The following is a 26965-nucleotide window of genomic DNA, read 5'->3' as shown; positions in this document are numbered from 1 at the left end:
GTTTAATACGCCCTGTTTTAGGAACTAGGTGGTCGGGTGTGTTTAACACCTTTCTGGAATGTGGGAAGACAAAGGCAAAACTCTACCTACATGAATTAATGGACTGAGAGAACCTGTAAAACAGGCTGGTTTTCTCATTTGACAAATTCACACACCCAATGAACATGTTTGTCTGTTGAAGTAAATCGCCACCTGAGAGTAGTCACCAGCATGCATGTCCACGTCTCAGTGTCTCATCAAGGTGGAGAGGGAGGCCTGATGCATGGATGGACACTAGGAAGGAGGACAGGGAGAGAGAGCTGAAATGTAGAGAAATGCAGAGGTACGTACTGGTGTTTTATATTAACCAGCTTTTGAGTTGGCAGGTTTCTTGTTGCCTGAGGTGAACATTAGCACGGGGCTGGAAGAAGTGTGATTTGAGTGCAGCTGTGCTCCAATCACCGCAGGGCACTCGATTTTAATTCTTTTCTAGTAGCATTATAGCTGTCACCATCACCACAGTTCCCATTCACATAGGCTACTATCTCACACATTGGTGTATCAGACTGCCATTGCAGAATAGTTAGAAGCCTCTATTTGTATTTGTCAAGTTTGTTTATAATTGATTGTAATGAATTGTTTTAGTTATCATAACTCAGAATCAAAGGTAGTATACTCTGCATTCTCTATTTGAAAGTTATACAAATAAACTTACCGGTATTTATTCTTATTTCTCCTTCACTTTTTTTTTCTTGATATTCTTATTAGAACTATGTGTCATTTTCATGTAGCTCAGTCAGTATAACAACAATTAGTATTTCTCTCCGTCATCTCATCTTTCCGTTTCTGAAGGTCAGACTGGCTCTCAGCAAATGGCAACTCCCAAACTCCGAGGGCAGGTCTCCATTGGCATGGCTGGTACAGTTTAGCTTTGGTAGGTATTGTGTGGTCCGTTTGCCACGTAGAGGCACCACCGTTGCACCCATCTCTCAGCCCAGTGCAGGTGTTCTGGAGGCTGCTGCTCGTTTGCATGCTGTGTAGGCTGTGGCAAGAGGCTATGGCAGAAGAACACACCGGTTACCAGCAGTACTCGTGGTGAGACAATGTACTTCAAGTATCCGTATACACTAGAAGAGCTCATGTCAAAATGACTTCCCGGTTTTGCTATAGTTTTTTGGGGGGGAAATGTTCAACACAATATATCACAAAAATACATTAAGACAAAATAACATAAAAATTATACTTGTCGGTGGTTAAAGTGGGGAACTTGACGTTCTCCATCACTGTAGCAACGGCTGGATTCAGTCATTCGGTCATTTAACCGTTTCCATGATGAGGCGGTCCACAGACCAACATTAGACAGCCAATGGGAATCTAATATAGGCTACTGTATATACACACATAATATCTTATCTAGAAGGGAAAAGTCTTTCTACTAAAACAAAAAGTCGAGCGCTACTATATTTTCAGGCTAATAATATATCTAGTACAGAACATCTAGTACATATATATGTACATAATGCATTAGTGGATTAAACCTTTTTATTTCCAACTTATCTTCTTGTTTGTGTAGGCTCTCCAGTAAAAGAGGCAGCTCAGACCAGGCTGTTCCCCTGGCTCATGCCCTGGCAGACAGTCTGCTGCTGTGTGTTCTACAGGAGCCACTGTTGGACCCCACTTTAGAACACATTCAGGATCTTCTCTCTAGGCTAGAGGTGAGATCGCCACCAGTGCCGCTCACAATTTAGTTTGTAGTTTGTTTGGAGATATTTGAATATAGCTTACATTTCAGTGCACTATTTGTAATGGCAGGTATGCGTTTGAAATGTGGGAAATGCTGTTTGGCTATTTGTCGTTTGAAGAAGTATATAGGGTTTAAGTAGTTCGCACAGATTATTCATCTCAGTTTCCTGTCAAAATATTTGCCCACAGCTACTGCATGTGTGGGTCAAAGGCCAAATATAAAGGTTACAAGGTTAAGGTAAAGGCCAAGTGTTTTTATAGGGCCAGAGAATAGGGAGGAGTTTCACTCAGAACGGGTTATTCTGGTTTCCATTTTCCCACCTACCAGTAGGCTATAGTAGTAGGCTGCTAGGCTACATTTCCAGCCTCACTGTGGAGACATACCATTGTAGATCTAAAACCTTTGGGAACCAGCATTCAGACACTCACCATCTCCATGGACAGTGTCTAACACACTGCCAGTGAGCACAGGCGCTAACACTTGTTTAAATAGTAGAGGGACAGGCAGATGATTGGTCCAGCTTGATTGGAGGCGCAGCATAGCAACAGGTAGGTCTCCTCCCACACATGGCAACAGGACCTAGACTGAAAGCTGATATCAGTGTTCCACTCTCCAACCATGAATGCATAGGCATATAGATAAGTATAATATATATATATATAATATAAAAGATATATTTATATTATATTATATTACATCATTATCTTAACATACCATTATGTAACAGTGTAACACCACCGTCGATCCAGACAAGTCAAAGATAGGAGAGATGGAAGATGATGTACTGCAGTGACAGTGTACACACCAGCATCACTGACAAGCAAACTTACGAACTACAGACTGGCAGCCAAGTAGCCTAGCATCCTACTAGCCTACATGTAAGCAGGAAGATGGCTCCCAAATAAGCCAAAATCCTACTTTGTTGTCTCCACCAGGCCAAAGGCATGGGGAGAGAGTATGTTTTGCACTCCGTCCGTCTGTTCGTCCGTCGGTCTGTCTATGTACAGCTAATCTCCGGCACCGTTAACCCAGTCAATGCCAAATTTTGCACACACACTCCCTGAATGCCAACGATGAACCTCTGCCCCAGAATGGCCTGTTATAGCGCCACCAGGAGGCCGACTTTTATAAAACAAATCTATTGATATTACTCCTCCAGATTCTGTCCAAAAGTCCCACAAATCGTTACACAGTATCTCTATAGTCATGTGTTCAAGATGGATCTGTCCGATATTTCATATTCCATCCTAATTGGCTAACATTGGCTTTCAAAGTTTGCAGGATTGGCCCGTTTTGAACAAAATTGTTCATTGTTTCATCTTATGAACTGCTTGATTTTACAAATTGCACATACAAAATCATTATATCTTTATTCGGTCAAAGTTCAACTCTGAAGTCTTGCCTCAACAGACAGTGTCATCTGCACTTCAGAGGGCTGACATTCTGTCAGAGACACAGCCAGGATCATGTGTGAATCATCAGGACACAGACGACCCCATAGTGATAGACAAGGTGAAGCACACCAGTGTTTATCTACAGCAGAGGTGAGCATGCATGAAGACTGCTATCTTCTGAGTACTCACCATACATGAACAATGTATCGATAAAATGCTATACATATCATACTATAATTCAGTCTGTCTGAATGTCTGTCACTGTCACTGCCGTAGCTCCTCACCGCCTGCACCAATCACTCCCAGTTTTCACACAGGCATTGACCATAATAATATGGAGGGCGTAACAAAGCCCTTTTTTCGATTTAACACATTAATGATTAATAATTAATGTATTAGTGAATTAAAAATGCTAAAACTCACCCAGGACGCTGTACCCCCCATGGCCACAAGGGGGGGAGATTTCTCACAAGGGCTAGTAACACAGGCCTATGTAACATAGGCCTATGTGTGCTCCTTGTGAGCAAGGACCTGAGTTTGAATCCGACTCACGTCTTGTCCCACATGTTTCTGCCCTGATCTGAAATGCAGCATTGAATGCAAAAATAATAAATACTGACAATATATGAAACATCACTTCAGGATTCAACTTACAGAGCTCATGATTAAAATAGCCAGAGTCAATGTGTCCACCACTTCTTCTGACAGGATGAGGTCACTGCATAGTCTTCTCCAGGTGCAGGGGGAATTGGAGGCCCATGTGAAGGGCATGCTAGGTGGACTGGAACACCTCTGGGCTCAGTTGGAAGAGCTCCACACTGGGGTCACCCTTACCAAGGACAAGGAGTGGAGCCAAGGCCACCGAGATCTGTCCACAGCCAAGATAGAGACTGAGGTAAAGATGTGATGAGAAGAAACAGGTGGATGATGGATTGATGGACAAGCAGTTGCCTAAAAAGTCTCCCTTCAACATACATCTGTACATAACTTTGTTATTCAGTTTATGTATTGTGCAAAACAGTGTAAATTAAGCATTGTAACATTCGTTTGTAAAAATGCCGAAGTGGTTTTAAAGGATGCATTCAAAACCTTTTTGGCTCACATTCAAACATGCCATGGCTTTTGTTTTAGGCCTATTGTCTGATACATTTGGGCATAGATTGTATAATGTGTCATGGTGTTACTATATGTCCCAATGACTCTCCGCTCTAAGCTTGTGTATCTGCACATGTGTTTTTAGTGCTGGTGAAAGTGCTAAAGTTTGGTTCATAATACTTTGTACTTGTCCGGAGCAGAATTTGTCCACAGTGCTGAAAGAGTACCGGAGCAGACTGCATCACTGCCAGACGCAGTTAGAGGGCAGCACACAACTTCTGCAAGTAAGATTGGAGGGTAGAAAATACAATGAAAGATGTAATTTCAGTAATTACAGATACAGCAGCAGTAAAGACATGCAAATCAAAGCAAAATAGAAGGAAAAACTGAAATCAGACGGAGTATCAGAAAGGTTCTATTCAGCATGTTCATGTGTTATATGGTAATTTGTTTCACAGCAGCTGACCTGGAGCCACACACATACGAGGCACCGTGTTGGTGCTGTTAGCGCAGAGTCCGTCTGGCCTGAGTTGCTGCTGCAGTCCAACATTGAGCAGGTACATTACACCCCCACCCACAAGTGGTTCTCAAAGTGGGGTCCAGAGACCATCAGTGTTTCTTGAGGGGCTTCCAAGTGGACCCTTACAGGTCTGTAACACTGAGTGTACAAATGGAACCAAATGGACCCATTTGTACACTCTCAGAGTTATGGGGGTCCTTGAAATTGAAAGGTTTAGATACCACTGCGCTAGACAAACATACATACATACTTGTCGTTCATGAGAGCTCAAAGCTGTCTGTCTGTCTGTCTGTCTGTCTGTCTCTCTCTCTCTCAGTTTGACAAGGTCCAGGAGAGATTTTTCTCCTTGGAACAACAGACGTCTACGTTCCGGGCCCACCTTGACGGACTCGACGGCGGGGGTACTCAAGAGCAGGGGTTCTCTACCTTTTTGGCTGGGGACCCCCGGAAATGCTTTGGCCATGTCTCGTGACCTCCAGAGGGGTCGCGACCCACGGGTTGAGAACACCTGCTCAAGAGAGTGATGCCGGACCCTTCCCCATAGCTGGGGTTTGTATGCCACCCCTATTCCTTGCCGCTCACACCAGACTCCCCTCGTACCCTGTGCCAGAGATCAGCCCTGCACTTCTCCACTGCAATTGGACGCCTTCGCAGATCTGGGAAGAGGAAGTGAACTTTTTCTTCCAAGCCCAAAACATACCGGTAGGGACAAAACCGTTTTAAGGTCAACCACACCAATGCAACTCATTGCAACTCAATGAGTTGCATTGGTGTGGTTGACCTTAAAAAGATTAGCTGTTCACAGACGGACGGACGGACGGACGGACAGACACACGGACGGACGGAGTGCAAAACATACTCCACTTTAATACTACTGTACATGGAAGCAAAACCAGTGGACAGCAGCGAACAGCTGAGAGGGAAAGACAGTAACAAAGCTGAGAGACAGAAAGTAACAAAGCTGAGAGGGAGACTGCGTAGGGGAGACAGCTGTAGGAACATTGTGATGGATTGGAGGGTGTGGGAAAGACAGATGGTAGGGAAGATGAGGGAGAAATGTAGACGACTTTGATATAGATTTCATACACCACATGCATCAGTGACTGAATTATTTAATTTCCAAGAGGGAAGCTCTTGAATGTAATTATAAATGACTGTTATTCATATTAAATTATTGCATCAATGTATGGCTATAAACTGCTGAGCTATTGAATTGCACTTTGTCCGAAACAGAAGATTCTTATGATTTATTTTTTTAAAACACATGGGGGCACTGTTAATTACAAACTGGAAAGGAATTTCTTGGACAAGTGACAGCTTTTAAGTTAATTCTTTCAATGACACTATTATGACAAATATACCCTATATTATTATAGGGCAAAGTAGAATAATAGTATATAACACTCTACACAGAAAATTGTCAGTATATTGCCTTAATCCCTTTTTAGAACATCAAATGCTGAAGTTACCGGTACGTCATTCAGAACTGCATCATTATTTGACTGCCTTGAACTTCACTTTAGCAGATTTTAATTTGGATCAATATTAAGCAAAATGTTGCATTCAATACTAATACTGGTTATAGTTAAATTATATTAATTTATTCCCATATTTATACATATTCTTTCTACGGTATTCAAATTGTAAAGCATTCCAGCCAGATGTAGTTTGTTTGAGAATTCAAGGTACATCCATAGTAGTTCCATACATATAGGAAACAACAATACAAGGTTAAAGCAATGGTTTGTTTTTCCTTTAATTACATACCTATTTACAGTAGTAAATACATAAACTATCACAGTTGTTTCAAATCCAAAATAAGTTTGTTATATTCCTCACTTTACATGAGAAATGTTGGGGTCCAGGACCAGGTGACATTTTTAAAACATGGCACAACTTAAAGTCTCTTTACTTCAGTGCAGGATGCATGTCCTACACCAGAACCGAGACCACCGTCCTCTTCTTCTCCACCAAGGCTGTTATTACACACTATTTAATTCTCAAACAACGTATCCACATGCAACTTTGCCTGAATTAAACACCCTTTTCCTCCCACCTCATAGCAGTGTCGCTTGCCCAAGATCAGAGATTTCGGTGAACAAGCCAGTCATGTGTCCAAAGTGTAAATTAGGCTCAACTGTCACATACTGTATACATTTGACACATCTAAATCGGACTTGATGGGGCTACTGCATATGCCTTGGATTTATACAATTAACCCTTTATTTCGATGCAGTGGATTGTAGCTTTTCACAGATTTTCACTCGATGACGACCGATAAGAAAGGAAGCTTATTGGATCGTTGGCGTTTCACTGTTGCAACGAAGTTCCCCCATTCACACCACAGTGCTGAGCTGAGTTGAGCTTGATGCTGGGTCAGTCAAAACTGTTGGACACATGCAGCCCAGTGTGGACCGGGTCAGCGTGAAACATTCCCTTTATTAATGTGGCAATTCCACTCGCTATACTAGCGTTGCGAGGACATTGCTCAATGTTCAGCTCAGCTCAGCAATGTCTCAAAAACGTCTCCATAACCTCGAGGTCGACTCAGACACAGGACTACCACATGTTTTTCTGCCCTAGCCTACTTCAATTAATGGTACACTGCAGAAAAGTGCACCATTAAAACAGTTCCGTGTTTGGATTATATTAGAAGAAGGTAACATTTTGTTCGTCCTTAATCCGACCCATACTATATTCATGAGCCAGGTTGAAGCAAACAGTACTAGAAAGGGACCAGACAGCCATGGCCGGGACGGACTCTGTGAGTCCAGCAGCTTTGTAGGTGAGAAGAGCCGTGTTGCAGTTAGACGGTGTAACCAGCAGGGGGAGCTTTGTCATCTTTATTGCTTTCCAGGGAGAAAGGTGGAATGCGCACGTCAAAGTGGGAGCCGTCTGTCCTCTCGATGCGGAACGTACCCCTGCAAAGTGAGAAGATTACAAATGTAATGGATCAATGAGTCGCTGGCTGACATAAGTACCACAATCCAATGTGAAATTGACAATTTATGAATGTGAATGAACAAACTCACCACATATGACCACTTGGGGCTTGCAGGGACACATGGCTGCTGTACTGAAAGGCAGGCTGCTCTTTGGACAACACTGGCTCCTGCAGTTGAAGCACAATAATAAAATGAGTTGTGTGCCGAAACCGAAACAGTCATTATACAAAATCCTGTAACTTTATGCCAAGCTGAATATGTGTGGACTCCTGGATGATGTTGGACACAGTGTGTAACTACGCACTGTGTCCAACATCATCAGGTGTGCGTGTGTACTGACCCTGCCCACTACCCCTCGACCTCTGACTGTCTCCAGGGTTCCTGAGAGGCTGAAGATCCTCCAGTGTCTCTCCCTCAGTTGGACCACCTCATTGCCCATGTTCTCCAGACGTATACAATACCGCCACTGTGGAGGCAGATACAGATTTTAACATATACACTACTAGTAGTAAGGCTCACGTTTAGTGAATTAGGCCTAAGGTATTATATTTATGAAAAAAAATGGCATTCCCCACAGATAGTCAGCTACTCACCCAGTACACATGGGAATTCTGGGCCTCCTAAGAAGAGGAAAACACGAATAAAATATATACAAGGATCTTAAATAAAAACTAATACAGGTAAACAGGAGACATTATTTTAGTCTTTATTTATTTAAGGCAGGATAAGTGATATTCTTTGGTTAACCCATTTTGGGCGGGAACACCTTTTGGTGTTAGCATTATGTTATGCTTTTAGAATCTGATCTCAGGTCAAAATGGGTTCAAACAAAAAAAGAATGTTAAAGGGTTAAAGCACTATATTCTGATAGTAGTCATTGATATACAGTAGTACTTGTTCAGTAACAGGGGTCTATTTGATAAACAGAAGCCCATAATCCTCCAGTCTGACCCAAGTGCTCATATGACTGTGTGCTCCTCTAAGAAGGTTTAAGTGGATGTAGTGTCGTGCTTCTTTACCCTCATGCCCATGTAGAAGGGGATGACGGTGACTCGGATGTTCTCAGTCGTCTCTCTGTGTACGTCCGACAGCTCCAGCCAGGGGTGGTTCTTCTCCTGCCATGCCTTCAGAGTGTCTCTGGGCATGAACGGAGGAGCTACGATGAAAACGAACGAGAAGCGCGCACACACACGCACACACACACACGTTTCAACAATAGTGCTGGTACACAAATTGCACACTTTCATTTGCCATTTGTGTTTGCTTGCTCATTGTACTCCCCTGGAATTGTGAGGTTGAGGCCATAGTTCCATTTACTAAAAGTGTTTACAGCTTGTGTCCATCTCGATACCGTCGCAAAATAGTTGGGAGCAGTTTTTATTTGTGCAAAATAGACCTACAACAAATGTAATCATGTGGCATGTCGGGCATCCACATGGGAATGGTGGTACTCCAAAAAGTGGCCAGCCTACGACGTCAATCGTCTAGGACTATAATTTTGAGTAAAAAGAGTTAACATAACAATTAAGCCTAATTTATGCTCTGTCGCATGACAGTGTCACACGCTGAATAAAGCAGACCTACAAACCCGCAAACGCATCACATCCGCAATGCATCATGAGCTTATAGGTCGACTATTTTCGACACTGTGGTGGGACAAAGTATGAATTGAGTCAGACCTACTCACAATTTTGTAGCGAAGTAGATCATATATGGGCCACTGGTGGTCCAGGAGCCACATGCAGCCCCCACTTTCACTTAATGTGGCCCTCGGGCTAATATCATAATATTGATATATTATTTATTTCAGCTGTTCCAATTCCAAACATGCATGACCCACTTTAATGTTATTGTGCAATGTATTTGTATTTAGTTCATAAAGTTAACATAACTATAATTAAAGACATTTGAAATTTCATAAAAATGTAAATTTTCAGGATTCCAATTCAAAAATAGCAAAAACATATTCAGGATTTCAATTCAAATATAGCAGATTGACTATTTTTGTTACGACAGAAATATGCAATGTGGCCCTCTGGAGTGAGTGTGGAAATATAGTGGCCCTCTCCATCGTCAAACCCCTGAAGTAGATTGTAGAGGAATGTAGAGAATTGTGTGGAATGGATTTTGTGCAGCATTGAAGGGAAAGGGTTTACCTTTGGCAGGGTTAAACAGAAGAAAGCGTTCAAACAGCTCGTGCTGAATGGGGATCTGCTCTGTGGAGTTGTAGGGCAGGATGTCTTCATGACTCACATAGTCCAGACCTGGAGAGAATGAGATGCATCAGGAAGCACAGACTGTCACATTGTCAAGATCTCAACTCAGGACACAATGAGTTTCGCCTCCTCAGATGTTTTCGAGTTATTACAGATTACAGAATCTCTCACACATCATGGTACAACAACAGCACTGAAGCACTGCTGAGCTCAATTGTACTGAAAAGTGTAGAAACTTATCCATCCACAGCTATTATTAACGCCTGATTCTATTCTACGTCCGAGACATGGTAATGCCACGCCTGCCTCTGATTGGCCTACCTAGTACCGACAATGCCGGTCTTACCAGACTTTCCTCCGAGGTGGATAGCTATATGTGGGAAATAGGTTTTGTAGAAGAGGCTAACTCTAATATTGTTTATGACGTTTGCTTTGATGGAATAATTGATTGAACACGTAATATGATTTGATTTGGGTATGTTCTAAATAAAGTGTTTGTGTGATTATTGTTATTTGTGGGTGTATTCTTATTTTTATTTATTTTTATGTTTTGTGTGTGGCTTTTGCCTTTATTTTATATTTTTTATGGAGGGACAGACAGTAGGCTGACATGGGGAGAGAGATGGGGGGGAAGACATGCCGTCGGGATCGGGAGTGGAACCCGCGGCACATTGCCAGACTGGATAGCCAGCCAAGGTGCCTGGACCACTGAGCCATGGCCCAGGCCTGTGGGTGTGTTCTAAATAAAGTGTTTGTGTTGATTATTGTGTCATTTATTTGTATGTGTAAAATTGAAACTGTATTATTGTACTGTAAAAAGGTCTCTTTTCCCTTGATCTTTTTTTTGTATAATAGTATTAGTTTTATTAGTTTACTATAATTAGATTATTGCACGATAATCAACAGTAACACTTTATTTAGAACACACCCAAATAAAATCATAGTTCAACGTACGTGTTCATTCAATTATTCAATCAAAGCACGTGCCAAGATGTCATTCTCTTGAATTATACCGTACTACCAATTGCCATTACATAACCTCCTCTTTAAGGCATGTTCTATGTAAAAGAAAGAAAGAAAGAAAGAAAGACTTAAACGCCAGCATCCGTATCGTTTCTTTTTTTTTAAACTGAAATGTAGAGCTGGTCATACCTGGGATGGCATACAGAGCTCTGCTGTCATCATGATTGGCCAAAAATGTCACCGCTTCTGTCTGGGACCTCTGAGACTGTGAACCACAACAGAAACACACAGTAACACAAGGGATGTAAGTGTGAAATTACTATCCATAACAATAAGGGGATCTTTGGTTATCATGTCCAGAATGCTCGCACACAGCATTTATTGATGCCTACGACGTTCAAACCCATCAACCGTTGCTGAGCCTGAACATCCTGTCATCTGCGTTATTAACATAAATAGCTTAGCTCAGTGTAATGGTCACTTGGCTCCATAATTGTGCTTGACCATAATTAGTGTTACATTTCACAGTAACTCACTATGTGAGGGCAGTCCCTAGTGTCGATGAGGACCTGGTAGTAGGTGTGCGTCTTCCCCTTTACCTCCTTGGAGCCGTGGGCCCCTGGGGGGTCTGGTTTGCTACAGTAAAGATAAAGACACAAATTTCAACAAATCAAACTGTCTGCTTTGGAAAAGAAAAATAAATGAAAAAAATAGTTTTTAAAGCACAAGTAGTCATATTGCCATATTGTCAAGATAATAGTTGCTTTGTTGATTAAAAAAAAGAAAGAAAGAAAAAAGATGATCCAAAATATGTTTCCCATCGTCTTATATTGCAAAATGTCTCAAAATCACACTTTTCACAGTGTGAAAATGATAGATGAAAATAGTAATGGCCCGGACGGTTAGCTCAACCATCTGGGCACCGTCCTAGGCTGCCAAGCCAGACTCCCGAGCCTGATGGCCTTTGCCGTGTGTCACTCCCCATCTCTCTCCCCCTTCCCTGTCTGTCTACTGTTCCCCATCAATAAAGGCATTAAAAGTAATAATAACTGCTAGACCGGATATTGTAATTTTATACAATGGCAGAATGTCAGAATGACAGTTTGTATTAGTTTATTTTCTAAAAGTCCAACTTTGAGACCCGTTTCACGTTGCAGTAAGTAACTACAAAACCACACATTTGTGGGGGTGAATTGTCAACTGAACTGAAGCTTAAGAGTAGTCTGTCTGTGTGAGAGGGTTTACCTGTCGGACATCGGAGGGGTGACATCTCTGTCATAGAGCCGAGCATGCCAGGGGAACAAGACAATGCCTCTGTAGCCAAACACACTGTGGAGGAACAGCTGAGAGAAAAACAACATGTCATGGAGAGTGGGAGTTTAAGTCCATGTAGCCTTAATGTTAGATAGCTTATGTTTAGCCCATAGATTACAAATCACAATATACTTTTATTACTGCCAACTTTCCCCCAAAAAATAACGTGGTTTGTTCGAGAGAGGTAGAAAGACAGATAGAGAATACACAATATTTCAACATGTTTAACATTTTTAATTGTATCATCATTTGTAATAATTTGTCAGTTATGATATCATTGTATTTTATTCGGGAAAGATGTAATGATTTAGGAGAGAATATAAACAAATGCTGAATCTAAAAAAAAAGGCATTAACAGGTCTATGTACGTATATCCGTTATATGGCCCAAAGCTGTGAATTGATGCTTGTATGATCCTTTGATAAAGTACATATATATGTAGCCTAGCCTACAGGATTACAGTAATGTACCTTTTGTGTGAAATGCACCACACACACACAAATTAATAGGTGTGTGTGTGTGTGTGTGTGTGTGTGTGTGTGTGTGTGTGTGTGTGTGTGGGGGGGGGGAAGACGCACGTTTGAGCATTCATTCTCTTACCTGTCCCGTTTCGTATTTGCCGTGCTGCTTCACTGCCTCAAACACTCCAACTGTCTCCAAAACCTTCCCCTCAGGCCTGTGTGTGTGTGTGTGAGAGAGAGAGAAAAACAGATTAGATTATGGTGAGTTAACAGCACTAGCACAACAACAACGCTCTTCGGTGAAGAGCACTCAAGGATCTTATATTGGAAATCCCACGCTACTTTTAAATCATGTTAACATATGTCATTCCCATAAAGAAAGAAAATCCCCGACTCCAGTCGTAATCACAATCACGTGATAGGCTATCTGACGAAGTGAAGAAAACACCTCAACGTGTCAAGAGGTCAACAAACAGAAAATACTCTAATCTCTATCCCTTCCAACTCCTCCATGGATCACACCCAGCCACGCAAACACCACCTCTATCAACAAGTCACCGACAACAACAGCTGGCAGACTTCTAATACATGTACATCCCATGAAATTGAATACCTCTCTGCTCTCCTCTGAGCTAATCTGTACAACAGAGATGAGTGTGGGGGGATTGGCAAGGGTAACAAAATGGACAGGAGGGATTTAAATACATAGTAATTTAGTTTCAGATTATTTTTCATATCATCAATGCATGGCCCGCAGAAGATTACATCTGACCAGACATCAGTGACGTTCCCATTACTGCTGCTTGGTGGTAGGTCTGAGTATTGGATTAGAAATAGAAACAAATGTTGAAAACAAATTCTTACATACATTACATAGGCTATATTTTGTGGGCATCTTTCTCTCTATAAACCCAGTTTAGATACAAGTTACTCACAGGATTAATAATAGCATTTTGTGTGCTTAATAAATGCTGAGATTTTCAGTTGTGGTTCTGATATCATAGCTGGTGACTTTGCCAGTAGAAAGTCTCATATAGTATGTCAAGTTTTTAACAGTTTGTATAGCCTCGTATTACTGGTTGTTTTCATACTTCACCCAGCAGAGGAGTCACTTTCATTCTCAGCAGGAATACTTGACCTCATAGTCAAACTATTTGTGCCTGGCTTTCTTTAACCCCTTCTCAGTTCTCAACACATTGAGAGTGAGACTGTCCTATCTTTTGGTCTCTTTCTCCTGCAATCTGAACAAATTCAACAAAGATATCAAACGTAAATAATATAGCTCTACCAGGCAGTTGCAAAGGCTGGCCGCCGGGCACATGCCAAGGCCAACAGCGACCAGTGGCCAAAAGCAAGCCTTGCTAACACACATAGAGGCACTTATTTTTCCACATAGCGTACAGAAGGTAGCCAGTGGTTGCGAATTACAGGGAGCTCAGGCAGCTCCCCTGAAATCCTTCAATTCAATTTCTCATTTTAGAAATGTATTAAATCATCCATGGCATTGGGGATGGGGGCATAATCCAGTGTGCAGGCTCAATTTGTTTCTGTTTATGCTCTTCTGTCCAGCACATGGGACTTTGCTGTTGTGAAGATGTCATTAGGACAATGAAAGGTGGCAAAAGACAGATACCATGAGGCAAGTGATGATGATTAATGGTTACATAAACTAAAGTCACATGGAGGCACACACACAGCTCATTCACACAGTCTCCACTACGGTGTGGACTAATGGGGATCCTTAATAAACAATATTGGCAAAAAATGTGTGTATGTCAGAAACTGTACAATGTTTATTGTTTACATTTATTTTTTAATTGTTATTTTATTGTGTTGTGCTGTTAAATGTGATATGGATCTCCCTGGAAATGAAATAAAGATTTAATTTAATAGTCAATCAACAGAACGCTCCTGCCAGTTCTGAGCCCTTGGGCAGGAACAGTAGGCTATAGGCTGGTTATTATGTGAATCATCGATCTACACAATGAGGAACCTCAACCTCAACCCAGCAAAAAGTACAAACACAACAAGAGAAACTCTGTAAATGGAATTGTTTAGCCTTTTCAAAGTCAAGGTCAGAGAGCTTTTTGTCAATTAAGACTGTAAGGATGGGATGAGAATCGCTATTGTTTATCACTAGAATTTCGTCCTCATCCCAGAGTTATGTTGCCGCGCACTATGGGAAGAAGGAAATTGCGGGAGTTGACTCCACATGTAGTAACGGATGGGTTATTACTTATTATTATGTGTCCTTATTAGTGTAGTGTAGTGTAGTGTAGTCAACACGTTATGGCTCATACACACTGCCCGGTATTTGCTCCGATTATGCTGTCGGGGAGCATTTTTGGCATTGGCCGACAAAACCGCTGATCTGACGTTAAGCGGTGCGCAAAAGGAGCAATGCAGTGTTCTGTGAATTAATACTGCCTCCGTGCCTCGTTTTGATAAGGCTGTGGTAGGATTGCTCATTTAAGAAAAATGTCTGTGAAGATGATAAAATGCCACCATTTGTTTCTACTCGGTCTGTGTCTCATGGGAGGGCTGTGGGCAGTTCAGAAACCTGTCCACTAGAGACGATGGAAAATCCAAGCTTTCTCACGATAATACAAATCTAAATATATTTGTTTTTAAACTCTTCGGTTTCTCTATTCCTCAGGTGAAACCTGACTAATGAAAGCTCATGAAATGTAGATGACAAGATCGACACCTAGTCATACTGAGATTTTCCTTTAGTGAAATACACAGAAATAGCTACAGAAACAGCAAGCCTATGACGTGTTAACACAAACGGTTGCCCGACTACCCATGGCAAGTAAATAAAATGTTCGGGCAAGTGGAGTTTGCTTCCAGGTTGCTCGACGAGCAAGTGCATTCTGTCTTCTTATTGGCTAGTATTCATGAAGAACGATACTTAACACATATAGCAGTTTCACAAAAGTAACTATTGTCACTCAGCAGTTATTGATTGGATTTAACATTAATGTGTTCTACAAACCTGTTCTTTGACCTGTTATTTTAGACAATTTACTTTTCGGGCAAGTGGGCATTACCTTTGGGCAAGTAGAACATGACCTGTACTTGCCCGATGTGCAAGTGCCTCTTAGACCTTTAGTGTCAACCCCTGTATGAGTGAATTGTACTATAGCATTGCACATTTCAGGACATAATTATACTTCTAACATCTTCTATTTGTACTTCTACTAGTACTATTTGTGCACCATGGCTGCTGAATTAATATAATTCTAGGGTCCATGCATTTGCATACCTTAACAGCACTGTGTGCACAATGTAACCAACCAATCTATCTAATGCTGAGTAGTTGAGTACTAAAAGAAAAAAGAATAAAAGAAAACTATATTGTTTATATGCACTGTGGTGGGTGAGCAGGGTGACAATGGTTATGTAAGATGGTGTCCCAAATGATATGGAGAATACACACAAAACCAATGCATGCACACCGTGTGGATGTTTGTTTTTGTTGAATAAGTATATTGAGACTGAGTATATAGTCTTAATAAATAGTTGACAGCTAAATGCTATAACCAATGTGTTCCAAACAAGTTGTAAGCATTTCACCCATGCCTCTGGTCATATTACATCAGCAGCAACAGCATATGAACCATTCTGCTAAGTGCTAAACCATGTCAGGTCTGTTTGCTAGGTAAACACAAAAGTAATCATCTGAAATAATTGCTTACGATACATACAATTCAGTATGATAATGATCATGTTGCTGGTATATATATTTGCACGCTGTCAAAACTTTCAATGTGTCTGCGACCCGGCGTCGCTGAGAATCATGCCATTTTGAAGTCCAGAGTGACAACACAGGCTAGCTACAAATAGCTAAAGTCGTTAGCATCTGTTACACTGAAATTGGTGACCTGGCCAAAAAAGATAAATGCCTCTGCACCGAATGTTTACTTTTTCTCAGCTAGCATTAATCTCCACTCTTTACATGTAGATGTAGCTGTTATATATATTACAATGTATTGCTCTTAGTTTTTGCTTTTTTCCTGTTTGTGGTTAGGGAATTTACTGGAATGAAGACAAAATCAGAAGACAAACAGTCTCGGAATTCGATAAGTAACCAATTTCGGCGTATCGCACCCGATCTCGTTAGCAGCGCTATCACAAGAGGACACTCTTACCGTGACGACATGAACCTGGTCTGTTGAATAGTGCTGGACAGTCCGCAGGACAGACATGCTTGTTGTATTCGTGGTCTGCACGCAAAGCCACAACTGCTGTCAACAATACTAAATATTCTCTGTGTGTGTTTCTTGTTATATCTACTGACAGTCGTCAGGAACCCTCTGCGTAACGCGCAGGCAGCCATCTTTTCCCGACTGCGACACGCGCACCCGTTCCATGCGCACACGTGAATGACGCGATACAGTAATCGAGAGCCAAAATCCAGTCCACCTTCAGTGATCCAAACAGGATCCAAAGAGGGGCACCCAGCTGCAGCCTAGTTTCGGCCCCTACTCATCTGCGAAGAGAAAAGCCTGCAGCCTCGCATCCAAACGCAAACAAATGGTACTACTAGTAACCAAAAAAGTAATAAAGGCACACGATTTAATTGTCTGACTTTAGGACCGACACCAAACAATGGAATTGAATAAACTCAAGAACATGGCATAGGCTACATTCTAAATGCTTTAAAAAAATAATTGGCACTAATTGGGCCTTTAAGTCGCCTTTGGGCACAAATTGTGTTTCTTTAAATAATTATTTATTTCTCTAAACTATAACAATAATAATGAAGATGAAATTGTGATTATTTTAGACAGGAAGTAGTAGGGATACATGACGTCATCATGTCACAAGGTAAACAACATGGCTGCGCCCGTCTTCTGGTGTCTGTGTTGCTATTTCCAGCAGGCTGCAGGCTGCTAGTTGATTAAAATTAGACGAATAAATATAAGTTGTTGATATAGGAAAAACCCGATGCCCGATTTCTAAATATAAACGTTACAAAGAGGGAACCGAACCAGTCCCCATCTAGCTGCAGCTCATCAACAGAACAGAGATGGCTTCTTGTTTTGTGGTTGGGGATAAATTCAGAGAGAGGGTGACGGAGCTTCTGGAAAATCACCTCTCCTCAGTTCCACAAGGATTACGTGAAGAATTGGAGAAGGTCCTTGACAGACCAGAACCAACAACACTGTCCTTTGGAGTGGCAAGGGAACTCAAGAAATACCTTCAGGATAATGGTGATCAGATTAGCTTACTATACATCACGTCACAAAAGTTAATTGCACCTAGTATTATTACATTGCGGTGTCGAAATTGTAAAAAATGCAAGAGGAATTACTTTTTTTAATTTGAGTATTACCCATTTGTATCACATTATGTTGTCATGTTTAATACAATTATTGAAATGTGTACCTAAATTACGACTGTTTTACTTGTAGGTCATCCCTTCTACTTGCATGAACTACTGGAGGACAGCTCATTGCATCTGCCTGAAGTATTGAAGCCACCCAGAGTAAGTGGGCTGATGCACGGAGGCATTCATCATATTATTGCTAGCCCCTCCTATACACAGGTTTAATGTTTGTCTTTAGTTCAATGTTTGTTTTGTAAACGCATTGACAATGAAGGGAAAATGTACTCATAGAGTCATAATGTGTCATTTACGTCATATTGTCTCTTTATTGTTAATGGTTGTTTTACATCACCATTATTAGACTTTAATATATTAGCGTCCCTCACTTCACACAGGTGTGATTTCAGGTTTGGATATTTGCCTTCCTTGTTGTAATGTGAGGGAGAGAGAACTACAGCATCTCTACTCTAGGTCCAGAGATGGGGACTGCCTTAACTGATGGTGAGCTTGTTCTGTCTCTTTTCAGAACCCTGAGCTGGTGGCACGCCTGGAGAGGATCAAAGTCAAACTAGCCAATGAGGAATACAACAGGATTACACAAAATGTCAATACTCAGGTGAATCTTTAGTGCTATGCCATATATTTTATAATGGTTGAAATACAGGCCTGTATGTCAAATTATGCTTGGTTTATATTACTGATGTAATATCATGTAATGTAAAATTTTGTCAGGACCTGAGCCAAGGGACGACACCAAAATGTGACATATTGCAGGGAGTGAAACATTGGAGATTGATTGTATAGCATAGTGTGGTTTTGTGAAGTGTGTTAACCCTTCTGGAAGCCTTGAAAGCTCTGTAATGAGATTTACCTCAGTCTACTCTGAATCAATGTTTCTTGTATGTGCCTCTCTTTTCTCTCCAGGAAATATGTCGCGGTGGAACAGTGGCAGATTTTGGGAGGCAAAGTTAGTATATATGGAACTAAAAGCAATATACCTAATTAATGTCCAAATTATTCATTCATAATGATTTCCCTTACTGTAGGTTAGTACATTAACTAGTGTCTGCTTTTTACCCGTCTCTGCAGTGAGATCTGCAAAAGCCGCTGTGGTGACTGTATTCAACTTCCTAGTGACAGTTGCTGCTACTTTTGCTTGTTGCTACATGGGAAGCCAGTACCTCTTTGCAGAGATTGCACCGGTAGGACAATATATATTTGAATATGAAAATGTATTCAACACAACAATGCATTAAGCTGGGGATGGGCAACCATGTCTCATACTGGGTGATTTTGATGGGCTATATGGTTGACATGGTGGCCCACCCCTGTTGTACAGCAAGGTAAAACTCTCAAATAGCTTGTGCAAAAGTGAGCTTAATAATAAGCCATATTCCTCATAATGTTTCATGTAATTTGTGTCTATTAACGTTTACCATGTTACCATACTGGAATTCATGTCTTCCTTTCTTCCTTTTGTGTTGCAGAGGGTTATAACTGCTGTGATTGCTGCGTCAGTAGTAGGCCTGGCTGAGCTTTATGTTCTTGTACGGACCATGGAGGGAGAACTAGGAGAACCGTAGTGGCAGCCATGGAGGTAGAACTACAGCAACCATTGTAACGGGGAACCTAGAAAACATGGAGACGGTTGCGGAATCCCTGTATACATGGAAGCATTCTCTGTTATGATGAGCAACACAGTACACATTCCATTTGACCTGAAGATGTTTTTTTAAACTTTATTATAAAACCTTTCAGGTTCAGATTCAATTTACGACAGCCTAACTTATTTAGGCTACTATTCTTAAATATCTTTATGGATTATATTCACTCATGCCATGCTGTGATCATCCTGTGACTGAGTTATTTAGGACGTATGTGAAATGAATGCTTTTGTACTTTTTTTGTTTTTGCTTAATGCAATTTGATTGGTGATCATTTTCCTTTCTCCTGATGGCATATTTAACAGGGTTCCCACGGTCATGAAATTCCTAGAAATATTTAGAAATGAGAAAAAAACTAAAGCTTTCCAGTTGTGGAAAAGGTTTGAAATGTATCAAGGGACCTGGAAAAATGGTTGGCTATGCATTGTTTTGGCTATTGATTTAGTTAATAAAAACCTTTTTCCAAAACATGTATAACATTACACGAAATATGTAACATGTCAAACGGGCAGTGTGATTGCAGCCTAATGTGTACCAGTACGTGACAAAAATAACAGATCTACAAGCTCACAACATGCTGTGTGTGTGATCCTGTGGTGTAGCAAAGCAAAACATTTGGTACAAAATGTGCTTTTTTGTTGCTACACTGCCTGTCTTTTGGGCACAATGAGTAAGACTCATTATTGGGCTGGAATATTGTTATGGGTTTGCTGGTACGTCACTGTGGAGTTTCCTAGTTTTTCCTTCCTTTGGTAACATCTATTGTCATGAATGTTGTTAAGATTGCACTAGTCCAGGGATACTCAAATAGATTTACCTGTGGGCCACATTACAAAAATGGCCAGGGGCCAGTAGATAAAATTACGACATTAATGATACTTGATAACTTCTCTCTTTCAATTGCTTTATTTTCGCAAAATGTATCAAAGTACAATGTGCATGCACACAATATGTAAATAAATAAATGTGTTACATTTTCTTGCATAAACACAAAGAGCTGTTTCCATAACTGCACAAATTATTGCACATAACATGAGTAGCTGTTATAATAACATAACATGAGTAGCTCTTTGCCTGCCTGCCTGTCTGTCTGTCTGTCCATGAGTAGTTATTTGTCTGTCTGTCAATGAGTAGCTGTCTTACTGTCTGCCTGTCTATGAGTAGCTGTCTGTCTGCCTGTCTGAGTAGCTGTTTGCCTGCCTGCCTAATTGTCCATGAGTAGCTGTCTGTCTGCCTGTCTATGAGTAGCTGTCTGCCTGCCTGCCTAATTGTCCATGAGTAGCTGTCTGTCTGCCTGTCTATGAGTAGCTGTCTGCCTTCCTGCCTGTCCAATTGTCCATGAGTAGCTGTCTGTCTGTCTATGAGTAGCTGTCTGCCTGCCTGCCCAATTGTCTATGAGTAGCTGTCTGTCTGTCTATGAGTAGCTGTCTGCCTTCCTGCCTGTCCAATTGTCCAGCTGTCTGCCTGCCTGTCCAATTCTCCATGAGTAGCTGTCTGTCTGCCTGTCTATGAGTAGCTGTCTGACTGCCTGCCTGTCCAATTCTCCATGAGTAGCTGTCTGTCTGCCTGTCTATGAGTAGCTGTCTGACTGCCTGCCTGTCCAATTTTCCATGAGTAGCTGTCTGTCTGTCTGCCTGTCTATGAGTAGCTGTCTGCCTGCCTGCCAGCCAGCAAGTTGGTTAACAGAAAATAAATTGTTATGGCTGAGTAAAATAAAATACAATAAACACAATTTGCCTGAAAATAGATTACCCAGCTATGACCTTTTTCATGAAAAAAAATGAGTAGTGATATGGCTGACTGAGTAAAATAAAACAATCTACCTGAAAATAGATAGCTATAAGTGAAGAGCAATTTCCGCAATTACCATTTCCGCAATTTCCATTTCCGCAATTTCCTCAATTTCCATTTCCACCATTTCCGCAATTACCATTTCCGCAATTTCCATTTCCGCAATTTCCACCATTTCCATTTCCACCATTTCCGCAATTTCCCCCCCCCCCCCCAAGCTTTTATTTTCGTTCGAGTAATAGTACAACTCTAATAGTATTACTTATAATAATGTAATTAAAGATAACTTAATTCAGATTTATTTATTTTTATTTCATTTTCCAGATTGTTTTTTCTTCTTTTTTTTTTTTTTCATTGGTGGGCCAGTCATAATGGTCCCGCGGGCCTGAGGTTGAGTATCACTGCACTAGTCTGTTGAGTCCTCCATGCTGTCATACTACATGTATGTGGAACTGAAGTTACTCCAATAAAATTAGCGCTAACAAAAGTGCAGTGCACTGTATGTCCAGTTACAGTAAATGATTATGCTATAACCCAGCGAGACAAGTGAAATGTACCCATAAATGTTTAAAATACCACGGAAGAGTAAAAAGCGGTACTTCAGCCATCCTCAGAGCAGATTAAAAAGTCCATTGAAATCATTTGATTATAAATTGAAAATCTGTTTTGACTTTGACTCACATTGCAATAAATTGCATTTAACCATGACTGTCACATCGATAAATTCCTTGTCCATGTCATTAGTTTCAAATCATTTTTTTCAGAGGCTTTGCTTGGCCTCACGTACTAAATAACATGACAGATGTGCCGTTGCTACAGATGCAATGTTTGTGATGCCTATTAATATTGCTCCTGTATTATCTCCTGTAATCTATCTCCACCTGACAGATGTACAGTAGTAATACTTTTCTTGGTCTGACTTGATCTGTTTTGATTGGAATTAGAGGGCAGGGTTTTACAGCCAATGCAACAAAACAACCAATTACTGTTCAGCGAGGACAGCTGTGATAGAGGAATATCACTAATCTATAACAGTAGAATCTCTGCTTTGTGTTTGTGGGCCTGGGTGGAAGGCCTCCCACCCAGTCCACTCATCACCTCATCCATCATCTGCAAATAAGGACGGGTTCTCTCATAACAGTCGAAAGATTTAAAATATGAAACTAAATCATAAATACACCCAAGAAAATATCCCCCAAGATCAGAGATTTGACACCAGGATTAAAGCTTTACTGGAAGATTATTTGGTATTAAAGATTATGATATTCAGAGATGGTTGTCCAGAGTGAGTCCTACTGTCTGTCATATCTGTCTCCTCGCTTGTAATACTTCAGAACCTAAATCCAAGCACAATTACAGATCATGTAAGCTCCAGCTTTAATTTAGTTAAATCAGAAAATATGAATTCCTGTTATCTCAGCAAAAGGAATGATTTTAATCTGGATGTTTTGAAAGATTCTGCTTGGTTGCAGCATCATAATGTACATGTCACGGCTCAAATCGAAACTGGAAAACAGGAGCAGAATCCATGTCAGAGGACTGATACCACTATATAAACATGTTCTGTTATAGATACACTGTACACAGCTGAGCTCCATGTAGTCTATTGGCTTACAGAAATACTGTATACTGAACAATAATAGCTATAACGAACACAAACTAGCACTGGGCCGCTTGATTTAGTAGTATTTTTTATAAAAACAAATCACTAATACTGTAATAACCAACATGCATAACAAAGCAAGAACACATTGTTGACAATAACATGATAACAGATACTGTATGTAACAGTTTAAGACAAACACTGACAACACCCATTGGACTGTTAGGAAAGTACTGAAAGGACTTTGTCTTAGGAATTGTTGTAAAATGAGATAAGGAGTGAAACAGTAATAGACTATTGTCCTTGTAATTCTATTATCGCCGGACCATCAAACCAAGTCAAATTTTAACATACTGTAGTATAAAGGTATTACATCCCCACCTTATCCAGTCCAGTCTCATCTTTGCTAAGAAATGTTGTTTACTAAAATTCACTGACAAAGGCTGGAAAAGTCCACAGCTCCTTCAGAAATCAATGGACATAAAGTCAAATTGACACGTTCCTTTGAATTACAGGAAGTTAGTGGCAATAGCAGCATTGTAGATGAGGTCTGAGATGTAACCCATGGACGTCTGCGGTCCCACTTGAGGGTGGTGGTGATGTCCCTGTCCCTGGGTCACGTCCCAGTACACCTGTTGCCGGTGTGATGGGACCACCTGATCTACAGAGCAGTGACCTCCACCTCCAGGGCTGCCTCTATACCTGGCCTGGTGGGCTCCACCTGGGCTCAGACCTTGGGGCTTCAAGTTCTTGAAGTTCTGGTGAAAGCCGACATCCCGAGACAAGCAGGAGGATGCAGAATGATAGTTCTGCCTCATAGCTGGCTGGGAAAAGGAAGCAGGGAGGGAGCCAGGGAGAGGTCCTAGGTGCGGTCGCACCTGGCGTTCCTCCTCACACAGAACAGCCTCAGAGAGACTTGGAGAGATGGGCTGGTGATGTAAAGAGGATGATGTAGAAGATGATGAAACAGGGCTGCTATAGAATCGGATCCAGTCGGGGTATATTTGCTGCCCTTCTTCCCTGGAGTGGTTTCGTTCTGACCTGAACATCTCTCCAAAGGCGGAGGAGGGGGAAGGTCCAGGAGAGGCTAACCGGGTCCTGGACAGGAAGGGATCCACAGCTCCTCTCCCACCGAATACTGACTTGGCTGATTTGGAAAGTCTCCCAGTCTTGGTACTTCTGGCTCTTCTGTTCTGGAACCACACCTGTGGGGAAATGCAAGTTAAGGAAATGTCAAGTTAGCCCAACTTAGCCTCAGTTTCTGACCATGCTGTTGTAACTGACCATGGGTAAATGTTTAAGAAGCATAACGATTGGATACAGTTACATCTGAGCAGCTGTACTGTGATGAGGTCTGTGTCAAGTTACTAGCCACAGTTCTGCATGTCCCTGTCATGGTTCACCTTTCTTTAGGTAACATTCTGTAGCTTTTACCTTTGAACTTGCTGTGGTATTTCGTGTAGCCTACTGTGGTTATTCTTCCTTTGCTCTGTATAACCAACATAAACGTCTAATTCATCTTCATTAGCTAATTGTCCTCACGTCGAGTCAATCCCCAACCAACATCACATGAGACAAAATTATATTATTATTGTGAAAATACTGATAGCTAAATTATTTCTTCTTTGTCAGTAAAGGCCTATGTTGTAGCCTATACCGTACGTTAAAAAGTGACAATTCAATGAGCAGACGAACCTGTATCTTGCTCTCAGGTAAGTGTGTGTAAGCAGCTAGTCGCTCTCTTAGAGTTATGTCAGGATAAGGGGTCACAGCAAAAGCTTGCTCCAACTCGGATAGCTGTGCTCGGCTGAAGATAGTCCGCTTGCGTTTCCTCTGGCCTTCCATGTACCCGTCCCGTTCAGCCTCAGGAGATAAGTGTGTCGTTTCACTCTTTACATCTGCAACTGCAATCACGTCATTTTCACCATGCATGGTAAAGGTTTACATCGGTTTATTAAATTAACTTCAATCAAAAACCTTTTTTTTTCTAGCAGATTGGGTATCTGGTCAAATACTCAAATGTTAGGAATAGCCTAAGCGTGATTATAATATGAACTAATGAACAGTAGCCTACAATGTACTGTATTTTATATGCAATGTAAAGCACTATAAATAATGTGTCCCCATGACATAATACAGCATATATTGTGTAAAATAAGCAAAAACACTAATCCAAAAAGCTTATTTTATACTGTTAAAGCTTTTCTACCATAGAAAACAATGATTTGTACCTCAGGGTGAAATAATCCCTTTGATATGAGTAGAGGTAAGCTAAAATGCCTTGTCCCCATCTAATTGTTTATTCAGCTTCAGTTACAAATATAAGTATCGTAATCCAATTAAATTCATTCAACAAAATCTAATTCTAATTCTTATTATAGTATTAGTTCTAATGTTTCTCAACAAATTTTGAATATTTTGTTTTTATTTTCAATTGTTTCACAAAATACACATCAACAAATGTTATTGTGATACATGTATTTTTAATGCTTACATTTTTGAAATGAATGTTTCTCCCTGAATAACCCTGTTACGCTGTAAATGTCCCCTGACTATTCCTCTATGCCACATGACTATACCAGAAGTATCACTGTTTAATTTGCCTTTGTATCAATGTTTTAGGTTGTGTAACAGATGTGGTTAAGCATATCATGTCCACCCTGTTACGCTTAAATATAGAGGAAATTGATACATTTTCATAATTCTGACAATAATGGTTGATAAATATTAGAATTCTTACTCAGTGTTCACAATGTCTACCATATTCTTCATTATATGAATTAGCACAATGTCCAAAATGTGTAAATAATGGATATGGGTATGGAAATAATTGGAATAATGGATTAAGCTGGTCAAATGTTTTTCTGACAGCTGAACAAAAAAAAGAAGTAAAATAAGTAAAATTGTTTTTAAAAAGTTACTAGGCTGAAATTGCACAAATAGTAGGAATGACCCAAAATATAATGTTCCAACATACCTGTACAGTTATTCTGGTCTCCAAAGAGCGCATTAAAATCCATTTCTGGATGCTCGTTCTGCTTGTTCAAAACAAAATCATTGTCCATGAGGGTCATTAGGCTATAATTCCATGAAAACAATGCTGCTTAAGATTGCTGTTTTCCACAACCTATTGTAGAACAACCTACCCCACCCAACAACCACTTGCATGAGGTTCAAGTTGACCGATACCATAAGCCCACAGCTCTCATTGGCTTGTCCAGTAAATCCACAAGCCCAGGTGATGGCAATGTCCATGCGACTTGGAATAGACAGACTCTAGCCTATTCCAAGTAGACTAGAGTCTACTATTTCACCAGAATATGATGCAAAACAATTCAATGCTGGATGTCATTTCATGACCTTATAATATAGAGCATCACTGGGAGCATCAGTGATTAACATAAGCCAGTGGTGCATAGCTGCCTATGGTCTTATGCTGTATATTGTAAATAAGTAGACCTACATTAAAACTTCCGCTGTCTGACCAAAGTGCTGTAGAAAATAACACAGTCTGTGAAATATTTTTGTCTATTTAATAGACATAACAGTGACAGTGAATGGAAGAAAACAAACAGCAACTTACATCACTACATACAGTATGCAGACCAGATTTGTACACATAGAGCACAAGCATCCAATTGGTTGTATATTATTGTAAAGTACTACTGCCCTGCCCTGCCTTAACCCACAAGTTGCTAAAGCCCACCAGCCTAGCCATTTGACGAAAATAATAACATATCATGTCAAACACCTTTTAACATTCCAGCAAAAGTCAACCTATAGACTTATCTATACTTTTCTGACAGAAACAGACGGAAGTGGCTATAAAACTACACATTGTGTAGGCTTTTGTAGTAGGCTTTTGTATTTGATAGCATACTACAATGTACCTAAACGAAGGGATCAGAGTGAATTAAAACTGGGGAATTGGTTACTCTTGACAA

At 40.7% G+C, this 26965-nt stretch overlaps 4 protein-coding genes across 4 annotated transcripts; 2 read left to right on the top strand and 2 right to left on the bottom strand.

The window, feature by feature from the left end:
* Positions 1-187: 187 nt before the first annotated feature.
* On the top strand, positions 188-5436 carry LOC308321129 (uncharacterized protein). Its single transcript, XM_080771947.1, has 8 exons — positions 188-322; positions 832-1074; positions 1553-1694; positions 3134-3267; positions 3826-4012; positions 4413-4496; positions 4671-4769; positions 5049-5436. Exons 1-8 carry the CDS (start codon positions 267-269, stop codon positions 5202-5204), a joined length of 1101 nt encoding a protein of 366 aa, XP_080628073.1. The 5' UTR covers positions 188-266; the 3' UTR covers positions 5205-5436.
* A 1034-nt stretch (positions 5437-6470) lies between these two features.
* On the bottom strand, positions 6471-16985 carry poldip2 (polymerase (DNA-directed), delta interacting protein 2). Its single transcript, XM_080771946.1, has 11 exons — positions 16783-16985; positions 12771-12846; positions 12102-12199; positions 11393-11492; positions 11046-11121; positions 9834-9941; positions 8697-8833; positions 8271-8297; positions 8018-8143; positions 7765-7844; positions 6471-7653 (listed from the first exon to the last, which is right to left on the bottom strand). The coding sequence occupies exons 1-11, from the start codon at positions 16968-16970 to the stop codon at positions 7539-7541; spliced, it is 1131 nt and encodes a 376-aa protein (XP_080628072.1). The 5' UTR covers positions 16971-16985; the 3' UTR covers positions 6471-7538.
* Positions 16986-17445: 460 nt separating this feature from the next.
* On the top strand, positions 17446-21584 carry vma12 (vacuolar ATPase assembly factor VMA12). Its single transcript, XM_080771950.1, has 6 exons — positions 17446-17847; positions 18049-18122; positions 18490-18579; positions 18888-18930; positions 19053-19165; positions 19451-21584. Exons 1-6 carry the CDS (start codon positions 17664-17666, stop codon positions 19544-19546), a joined length of 600 nt encoding a protein of 199 aa, XP_080628076.1. The 5' UTR covers positions 17446-17663; the 3' UTR covers positions 19547-21584.
* A 1528-nt stretch (positions 21585-23112) lies between these two features.
* sebox (SEBOX homeobox) lies at positions 23113-26884 on the bottom strand. Its single transcript, XM_080771948.1, has 3 exons — positions 25999-26884; positions 24717-24925; positions 23113-24226 (listed from the first exon to the last, which is right to left on the bottom strand). Exons 1-3 carry the CDS (start codon positions 26093-26095, stop codon positions 23531-23533), a joined length of 1002 nt encoding a protein of 333 aa, XP_080628074.1. The 5' UTR covers positions 26096-26884; the 3' UTR covers positions 23113-23530.
* Positions 26885-26965: the final 81 nt, after the last annotated feature.

Source organism: Protomyctophum bolini, assembly GCF_963924005.1.
Source record: "Protomyctophum bolini genome assembly, chromosome: 9".
NCBI classification, from domain to species: Eukaryota; Metazoa; Chordata; class Actinopteri; order Myctophiformes; family Myctophidae; genus Protomyctophum; species Protomyctophum bolini.
Note: the sequence above shows the minus strand (reverse complement) of the source record. Positions and strands in the feature narration are given on the sequence as shown.